This window comes from Phyllostomus discolor, chromosome 4 (assembly GCF_004126475.2).
Source record: "Phyllostomus discolor isolate MPI-MPIP mPhyDis1 chromosome 4, mPhyDis1.pri.v3, whole genome shotgun sequence".
Lineage (NCBI taxonomy): Eukaryota > Metazoa > Chordata > Mammalia > Chiroptera > Phyllostomidae > Phyllostomus > Phyllostomus discolor.
In genome coordinates, this window is record NC_040906.2 from 59,692,480 (window position 1) to 59,702,739 (window position 10,260).

General features: G+C 35.8%; 1 protein-coding gene across 2 annotated transcripts; it reads left to right on the top strand.

Annotated features, from left to right (window-relative positions):
* Positions 1 to 320: 320 nt before the first annotated feature.
* Positions 321 to 9,500, top strand: GCG (glucagon). 2 transcript variants are annotated; one of them, XM_036022556.1, is made up of 6 exons: positions 321 to 453; positions 3,431 to 3,527; positions 4,988 to 5,149; positions 6,791 to 6,928; positions 8,264 to 8,407; positions 9,046 to 9,500. In XM_036022556.1, the coding sequence occupies exons 2-6, from the start codon at positions 3,436 to 3,438 to the stop codon at positions 9,050 to 9,052; spliced, it is 543 nt and encodes a 180-aa protein (XP_035878449.1). In that variant the 5' UTR covers positions 321 to 453; positions 3,431 to 3,435; the 3' UTR covers positions 9,053 to 9,500. The 2 variants fall into 2 exon arrangements, with proteins under 2 accessions (XP_035878449.1, XP_035878450.1); XM_036022557.1 differs by lacking the exon at positions 9,046 to 9,500 and having other exon boundaries at positions 8,264 to 8,411.
* The last annotated feature ends 760 nt before the right edge of the window (positions 9,501 to 10,260 follow it).

A 10,260-nucleotide genomic window follows, 5' to 3' on the forward strand; every position in this document is an offset into this window, starting at 1 on the left:
GCCATCCTCAAAGTGGGGTTAGCCGTGAACTAAATAATTTCACATCTTCCGCATTAAAATTCACGTTAGAGTAGTTAAGTGAGTTTCATGCTCGATTGAGAATGAAAGGTAAACTTCCAAACTGTCCTTTCCATCATTCCCCCCCGCACACGCACAAAAGGCACGACAGTAAATAAAGTTTCCTGTCCTCTGAGGTCCCACCCAATAAAAGCGTAGAATGAGATGAGCAAAGTGAGTGGGCGAGTGAAATCGTTTGTAAAAAAAGCCCATTATTTACAGATGAGAAATTTATATTGTCAGCATATTATCTGTGAGGCTAAACAGCAGTGGAGGGTATATAAAAGCAGTGCAGTTTGGTGAAGAAGTACAGAGCTCAGGACGCATCTCTTCCGCAGTTCCAAAGAGGGCTCGCTCTCTCGCCTCCTGCTCTGTTCCACGCGCCAGAGTCAGAAGGTAAGATTAATACTGAGGGATTGTAAGACTGTATATTCCGTTTTAGGTACAGTGAAATGTTTATAAGGGGACAAATTATTATGAATTAAAGTATTGTTCTTTCATTTTCTACTTTATTACTAATAATACATGGGGCAGAATTAGGAAGAAATAGTAATATAAAATGTATTCATCTATATGTCAACACAGTGAAGCTGCAAAATGAGTTGGAAAAATAATTCAATGAAAATATATAAAGTAAAAAGAAAAACAAAGATTCAAATCAATGCTCTGGTTATGAGATTTAACTGTTATGAGGACTGCCTTTTAAAAATAAGAGGTAACATTTTTAAATAAATATTATCCTTGGATTTGATAAATGTGTATATTACTTGGAACAGAAGGCGCCTTTTAAATTCAGCAGAAATGTGTCCATTAGAGAGACTATAATAGTAATTTCTCCTTACCAATGAAAACTTACAGTTTTCCAAAAGAGAAGAATCAACACCATCATTCAAATATTCAAATTTCTAATAAGTCTATCAAAAAATCAAAGCCCATGAAGTCAGCTCTTCATAAATAAGTCATAGCTTATTTGGCTCAGTGAATAAATATCAATTACTAGGAATTTCGACTAGAACTGAATAAAGTCACAGATTAATGATTATCTACTAAGGATTGAGAACCAATGGTGATAAATAAAATATCTAAAATGTCCACAGTCTGAAATGAAACTTTAATAAATCTCTTTAGATTCAAAATCAGATGTCCTAAAGTACTTATTTAAGTTCTTGAGGAAAGAGAACAGTTTTACAACCATCTTCTATGAAGTAAATGATTCAGTGGTGTGTTTTTCCACACCTGCCAAAGCCTATGAAAGGAAATGAACCGACCAGTTTAAAGAATATTTATTTGGCCTACAATACCAATACATTTAGGGTTATTATATAATGTCACCTTGCCTAAGATTGATCTTCTAAAAGACTTCCTTCACAAGGAATGCTATTGTTACTACATGGTCCCTTTAAATTTGAGTGGAAAAGTGAAGTTTTTATAAAACTACAGATTTTCTCCTTAAGCGACCAAAATTTGGAATGGGGGCAGGGGAGTAACTGGAAATTCTTATTGAATAAGATTCTGAAACTATAATAACACACATTTGCTTTCTCGGTAGTGGCATTCAAACAATTAAAAAGTATTCTTGTTGTTTTCACAATGTTGTAGACTTCTACACATGAATAAATGAAATTTTGAAAGTCAGTTTCTCTTTCAGCAGAACTCACTGTATTGCCTGTAGAGGACGTTGAACATTCACTTTTGTATGGCTGTTTCCTCTTCCATCAGCTCCCACAGCCGTAGAACACCACATGCTTGGAGTCCACCTCCGCAAAATATAATAGAAGATTTTGTAAAACCTTTAGGGACTTTACACAGAAGGAATTATTCAGGACTAAATTGACTTTGCCATAGTGGTGTAATTCTAAAAAGAAATGTTTGCTTTAATTTTTTTTAATTCCTGAAAGTGTGAACTTATAATTGAGAAGTATAATCTGAAGACACTACTTACATACATGGCAAAATTTCCAAAGTTTGCCAACTAGATAAACTGAAGAATAGCAAAATGCCAAATTAGTCATTTAATGTTGATGAATGAGGAAGGGTGACTATGTAAATCCTATTGTATTGCTTTGTCTCACTGACACTTAATCTAAAGAGACTTAATATTTCAAAGAAAAAATACCACTGCTGGTATTATAGTTTCTGCATTTTAGTGCCAAAGACAGATAGTAAATATGGTTAAGATGTTAAAGAAAAGATTGATGGTTTAAAATGATAATATTTGTAAAATTGTTATTTCAAACCAAATGCCATTTGCTAAAAATACTCATTCAAATTATTTATAGATAAACATAACCAATGTTGAATTGAAATCCCTACTTCTCAAAGTGAATGTGTTCAGACTCAAGTAGCAGAGAGACATGCATGACAAATGCTGGACTTGAGTTTCTGCTCAGAATATAGAGGCGTGTGTCCCATGGGGGCATTCTGCCCCAAATTCATGTTAGCTCCTACCCCATCGACTCTGAATCATCGCGTCCTGGGCATGCTGTGGCTTCACAGGCATCTGCTGTGGTACGAGGATAGGCAACCAAGTGTGTCCTACAACCAGGTCTAGAGTGTCACAAGCAGTAAATGACATGCCCTGGACTGAGTCCAATTATAAAACAACCCGGGGACTTCCAAGACTTCAGAAGCAAGCATTAATTTTCATTATGACAGTGATCTCTGAGTTTCTTAGTTGTGATTGTTCAAGTTGCCAGAAGCATTAGTTCTTGTTGCAAATTGCTTGTCTTTAAAGTGATTTTTTTCCCTTTAATTTAGAACAGGTCAAAGCACTCTAAAATACCTCAAATCTGTTGGCCGCTTTATAATTACAAAGTCTAGACCAAGTTACACTATTTAAAATATAAATGAATAATACATCTGAACCGACAGCTGGTATGCCAAGTTGTAGCCTGAGGCTGCTTTAAGATGGTTGAAATGCAGGATAATGTAAATGCTTGGAAGTGAAGGACTATTAATTGAAAGCCAGACTGATAGGGAAGGGGGCGGCATTATGGATAAGGTGGCTTTCAGACTAACCATATGTAGCATATCATCCACAGTGGATATTTTAAATGTTTATCATGGACATTTTTTAATTCTAGGTCTGGAAATGAGTGTCCTAATTATTAACAGAAGTGTCTTACATTAATGAAAAGCTTAATAGTGGTACACATCTTTTGTATTTTATTTTTTGCCATCTTAAAAATCTGAAGGAAATATAATCTACTATTTGGAATTATGCTGGAATTGTACGCAGCATAAAGTTGATGAATAGTATTTTATTTTTATTTATAATATTTATTTTGTCAAAATCAAACCAATTTAGCCTGGCATGTATAAATATGTTTGACTGTCTCCCTCCCCCCACCTCTCCTTGACTGTGTTCCAACAGCAAAAATGAAAAGCATTTACTTTGTGGCTGGATTATTTGTAATGCTGGTCCAAGGCAGCTGGCAACGTTCCCTGCAGGACACAGAGGAGACATCCAGGTATTAAATCTTTAGACTTGAACTAACATAGCACCATGGTTATATTATAGCCTGTGAAAACTATGATTAGTGAATGGGTCTCAGTAATTGAAAATAAATACTTTGCATAATTTTCAAATATCATTGTGATAAAGTTGTTTCTGCAGTATAGATCAAAGTATGTTGTTTCACAACCAGAGGAGTAGGCAATGTTGAAAAATGTGTTACATGGGAAATTATAGCTCGTTGAAATCTTCAGCTGATCCTATCTACCCATTCACTACTCACACACTGCATAGTAGATTATTTTAATTACTCACACCAACTTTTTCTTTTTATTCCATTTTAAAAATAACACTGTTTTGTGCTAATTGTAAAAGTCATACATGTTCATGATAGAAAATATGCAAAAAAATGTTATGTATTGATATGTACTGTATATAAAAATATCTCAGATCACTATATAGCTTTATATCATGCCTTTTATCTTAGCACTGTATTGTTACCTTTTTCTTTTATCATTAGGGGTATCTATCAAATGCATGATATCTAATGGCTGCATACTATTTCATCTCATAAATGTACAATATTTATTTAGCTCTTCCTCTTCTATTGAACACTTGGGTTCCTAAAATTTTCCCACAAAGAATGCAGCAAATAATATTTCTCCCTACATTTTTTTTTACTGTTTATCTGAGGCTAGATTTCTAGTAGTAAAATTACTGTGTCAAAGGGTTTGAATGACTAAATCTTTCATGTCTTTGCCAACTTCCTTTCCATAAAAGACATACACACACACACACTCCCATCAGCATTACAGAAATATTCCTCTCACAACAAAGGCCCCTGTATTTAGTCTTTGCAATTTGATAGGTGACACAGTATATCAATTCTATTTCTGAGTATTAATCCATTGAATATTTCCCTGTATCTGCCATGCCAATGAGCTGTTGATTGCCAGCATGTGGATTATCCACTATACAGTTTGAAATTAGCAAGAGCTTTTTCTTGTCTTTCTTTGAACTTTTCATTCTTTCTCCTTCACTGTTAGCTATCATATAATCAGGTAATGAAGCTACTTTTTTGTATTAAAACATGCAAAACAAAATTGGGAACATAGATCAGCTACCCAAGTGATTTGAAATTCTTTACTCTTTAAAATAATCAAATCATTGCTCTCTTCTGTCATTGTTGGCACAATCATAAGTAGATTAAGTAATTGAAAAAAGATTTATTTAATCTTATTTCAGTAAAGAAGAAACTAGTTAAAATCTGTTACAAGGATTCAGAATCAGAGTGTATTCAACTCTAATAAAATTCTGAAATTCTCATGGCAAACAAGGTCTCTCTGATACCAGCTGAAATACTCAAGGCACCTGCCTTTCAATTTCATGTGGTCTTGTGTTTTGTGAAGAAGGTCGTCCTCAAGTGAGTCTACTGTTGAGGAGAGATTCAGTTGCACCAATCATTGTTCTTCACAGCTCATTCCCAGCTCCCCAGAGAGACCCGCTCAATGACCCGAATCAGATGAATGAAGACAAGCGCCATTCCCAAGGCACATTCACCAGTGACTACAGCAAATACCTGGACTCCAGGCGTGCCCAGGATTTCGTGCAGTGGTTGATGAACACCAAAAGAAACAAGTACGAGTCTAAACCTAGTCCAAAATGTGCAGACAAATGTATTGCTTAAATATGTCTAAAATTTCTTTCAACTCCCTTACATTATCAGGCTCATCAAACAATGCCCATAAGCTGTTTCAGTTTTGATGATTTTCAAGGTTGGTGATGCTATGTCTCAACTGTCACCCCACCAGATGTCTTACCCACCCTCTGATGGAACGTAGGATTAAATTATTTCCCCAACTCTGACCTTGTTGTCAATATCTACTCTCTTGCCCACTTTCTATTAACATTGAAAGCTGCATTTTGTAGACTTGCAATGTTAGGAGTTTAATTTCTGACCAAAAGATGAGAGCAAATTCAACATCCTTTCTTGGGTTCAAACTCATGGCTGCAATTGCATTCAAAGTAACCCCTAGCCAAGTTAATCATGGTAAGGAATGGAAACAGATGCAGTCTTTTTCTTGTAGAATACTATCCAAGATACACATTTAAAATTATAGCCTAGCTGCACCGCATAAAGAGAGAAGAAAGCAAATAAGAACACAAGCCTATCATAAGGCATACATTTTAATGCTGGATTTTCATTCACAGTGTTGGGTTTTATGATGCATGTAGGCTACTGAAGGAAATCATCCACAAGGGTTTCACAGAGATGGTGGGATTTCACAATTTCCTTGGAAGGTGGCCCATGAGGGAAGGGAGTTATGCATTCAAAGTAGTTAAAGGAATCTAAGAATCAGGAAAAGGGCATAGATTTGTCTGGATAGATTGGAAAAGGGAGAAAGAGAATGAGAGAGAGAGAACGAATATGGGTCAAAAGGAAGAATTGGAAAGACAGGGTGGTTGACCAAAAGTTCTCAAAGTGGATGGCATGACAGGAAACAGGTCCTGGTGAGAGCAGACACTGGGAGTGGCCCTGGTAGGGACTATGGAGGTGGCCACTGGTGAAATATGAAAAATCACGAATTTGAAAAAAAAATGAAGACAACTGTCCTCATTTCTAGGAAGAGAATGCCACAATTTGGTAAATTAATGTAAAATAATCCTTGCTTTCAGAGATTTCTATTGTGTTTAAGACGAAACCTCCAAGGGGTAATAAATGCTGGAGAAACTGAGGGCAGCTAGTCCACCACCTACACAAGATACTGTACACACTTGAGGGTGATATGGGGTCATCATCTTAGCTTTCCCCATTGCTGTCCCATCTCACATTTCCTTTCATCCATTATCATGTAGTCCTTTTGATGGTATTTTGAGATGGTCCTTTGCTTTCCCTTGACTCAGTTATCTGTCTCTGAACCCGTATGTACTACTGACAAACAGCTGCCTTGTTTGCAAGCAGCATAGCACAGTGGGAGTCCACCTACACTGAGACCGAAGCAAATGCAGCACCAATGAGCAAGGGCACAGAGAAGCAGCGGAGGTGAAAATGGGTGCACTGAGCAAAATAGGGGAGCATTAGCTCTTCTTAATGGTCATTATCCCTCTCTCATCAAACTCCAATTCAGATAATTAGTGTAGTTCCAAGGTGAGCTACTCTCATCTCCCACATCTCCTAAGCCCCTTGTACATAGAATCCTCAACTCAAAGCTGCCACTGCTTATAGAACCATCTTGCTGAAGACACAGATCTTTAATTTAATTTTCACATGTCTTTCAGGAATAACATTGCTAAACGTCATGATGAATTTGAGAGACATGCTGAAGGGACTTTTACCAGTGACGTAAGTTCTTATTTGGAAGGCCAAGCTGCCAAGGAATTCATTGCTTGGTTGGTGAAAGGCCGAGGAAGGCGAGAGTAAGTCTGTATACTCTTACTTAACGGTTTTGGGTTTTTTTTTGCATGATGCTGAAAACTTAGACTACAGTTGTTTACATATGGATTTGAACTATGGAAGAAATTAGCATGGTCTCATAAAGTAAGGAAATAACTCCTATTGTAGGAGAGAGTCTATAAGAATCTAATCTATTTTATCGGTAGTAGCAAGTATTAATAATAGAGTCAAACAGGTAACATTTTTACCCCACATTAGAGTTGTGTTACAATTAGACTATTAATTTGTTAATCCAAGACACTTTTGAGAATAGAGTGCTTTTGAGAACTACACCAGGACAATAAGCTTAAACCAGAACTGCCTAGGAAACCTAAGGATAAGGAAAAAAGAAATAATGTTGAAAACTTACTTTGACTTTAAATATTTACAAATGGGATCAATATATATTTATGTGTTAGTAAGTATTTAGGTAAAAATCTGCTGAAGACTGAAGGGAACTAAACTTAAGATGTTTAATGAAATGACATTCAAAATAGAGATGTGTTCAAACACCCATATATTTAACAACATACCCATTTTTATGGGACTGTCACATAGCCATTATACTTTCATACTTGAAAATGAGGCTAAGGCCTATAGGTACCACCTTGGATCTTACCACAAGTAAACACACCCTGAACAATCTCATTTTCTCCTGACCATTTGATTGCCATTTGAATTATGAGAAGCAGGAAATTGATGTGCAACTCAGTTTTTCAGTGAGATTTAAAACAAGCTTATGGAGACTTAGAGAAATCTTAAGACACAAGGGAACTGGTATTGTCATTGTTTTTATAAAACATTAATAAACCAGTTTACAAAATCTATGGTAAAATAGTTACTTACACTTGAGGATAATTTATAGTGTTTTAAAGGGATACCAAACATTTTGCTAATTAAACTGATCAAAGAGAATATCTGATAAAGACTGACATTTAATCCCTTAATACTGCACTTTGCAAGGCTGTTCTGATAACCACTGGTTTTATAGCATAGCATATATTTTCTGAATCATAAACAAATTAATAGTCTCAATAACTTCTATGTTGTCAGTGTACTAAAATCTTTGAAGCAGCTGGAACATTGAAAAAAGCATGAAGTTATACAGACTGGGTTTCACATCCCAGCTCTGCCCTTTTCTTCCCAGAGCATGTCCATTCTGACATGACTGGTCCATACAGGTTTCTATGAAGCTTTTCATAGTAGGCCCTCTGTAAATAGAAACAGTTTTCTCAATGACCCTTACATGTCTCCAGTGATAGGCAGTGAACATTTATTTAATGCATTTGACTGAGTACTGATTTTCCCCTTTTTCTCAGTTTCCCAGAAGAAGTCACCATCGTTGAAGAGCTCCGCCGGAGACATGCCGATGGCTCTTTCTCTGATGAAATGAACACAGTTCTTGATAATCTTGCCACCAGGGACTTTATCAACTGGTTGCTTCAGACCAAGATTACTGACAGGTGATTGCATTTTAGTCCATTCTGAAAACCATCAAAATTGTCATAAATATTATCATACCACTACAGGTTATTCCCTATGTGGGGAGGACAGTCTTGGTATATAACCGAAACTATGAATCATTTAAGAGTACGTTATTGTATTTGTTTTAAATCATTACGCTTTTATCCGTTTACCCATTTATTCCAAAAACATTTCCTGAGTTTCAATAAGAAACAGGGCATTAGGAACACAGATAAGAATACAACATGGAGGTGTCATTCACATATTAATGACACATTACAAATCTCTACATATGCTGAAATTTTAGCACAAAATAAAATACCAGTATATTTGGTAGTATGCACTTAATGTAGTAAGTGTATCAAGAAAAAATCTAAATGCCAAAATTAACCACTTATCTTGATAGGTTATAATTGCCTTTTTATAATTATTTATACATTTCATATTTCCTGTTAGGGAAACTTTAGGATAAATCATGTTTCAATGCAAATATTTGAAGAGTTCAAAAACTAAGGGATTTATAAGATATAAAGATTAATAAATAACTTTACAAAATAAATGTCTAAAGTGCTGCCTGGATAATTTATGTCATCTGAGTATTCTAGCAGTTACATCATGCCTTGTTTTTCATCTTTAGGAAGTGAGTATGCCACTGTTCAGGACCACCTTCATCACCTGCCAGCCACGTGGGGTGTTTGAAATTTTAAGTTCTGTAAATGTAAGAGGTGTACTTTGAAGCCATATTGCTTTGCATGCCAATGAATAGATTATCTTCTGATGTTATGTTGCCAAAAGATTATAACTGGAATAAACCATTGTCAAAATATTGCTAAAATATCAGCTTTAAAATATAAAAGTGAAAAATCTCTTATTTTCTTATTTTGAATGAAATATCCTAACCTGCTTATAGTTAGCCATGAAATTGTTTTTCTATGATATAATTTGTACATATAAATAATTTCCATCACAAACATCTGCATTATAATAAGGGTAGGGCTGGTAGCCACAGGGGTGAAACTGGAAAGAGAACTTTCTTCTCAAAACTTTTGTCATAAAAATGCCTCACTTTCAATATATCAAGGAATGACTTAAATAAAATATTCAAGCTTCTTTCCCATTGTCTGTTTTCTCTCTTCTTCATGGCCCCATTCCTTCCAAACACCTCCTCTACCTGAAGTGGTAGCCCACAACCCCAATCTGGTCAGGCATCACCTCATGTTGTGAATGGCTGTATGTTAACGTTTGGAGCCAACATTGGAAACTCATGGTATTTTACATATATGTATTGATGTCATGCTTCTCTGGAAAGATTGGGACTTCAGGCAATATTGGATCCACAAAACAAATCTCTTCTGCCACCTTTTGAAGAGTCACATGCTCTTCAAGTTCACTACTGTGCCCCCTCCACACACACACAAACTACACACATATGTGTGCTCACACACCACACCCTCATAACGTACACAGGCAGGCACCTTCCCCTAGTCCACTTTGTTCATGCATCTCACTGGAATGGCACCTGCTGTCATTTAAGTGTCTGCTGTGCCCTGTACCCTCATCTCCCCATCCTGCAATGTCCAGTATCTTATGCCAGTCTGGTGTTGACTGCCATGCCAGAGATTATTTTTTTAGTCTTCAGCATTGCCAACTCTCTTTCTCTCTTTTTTATTGAAATATAATAAACTTATAATATCATGTAAGTTTAAGTTGCACAATGAGACAATTTGATACATTTATTTATTGCCATATGATTACCACCATAGTTTTAGCCAATCTTCTATCAAGTCACATAATTATTATTTTTTTAGGAGATGAAAACATTTAAGATGTAGTCTTTTACTAATTGTTAGTG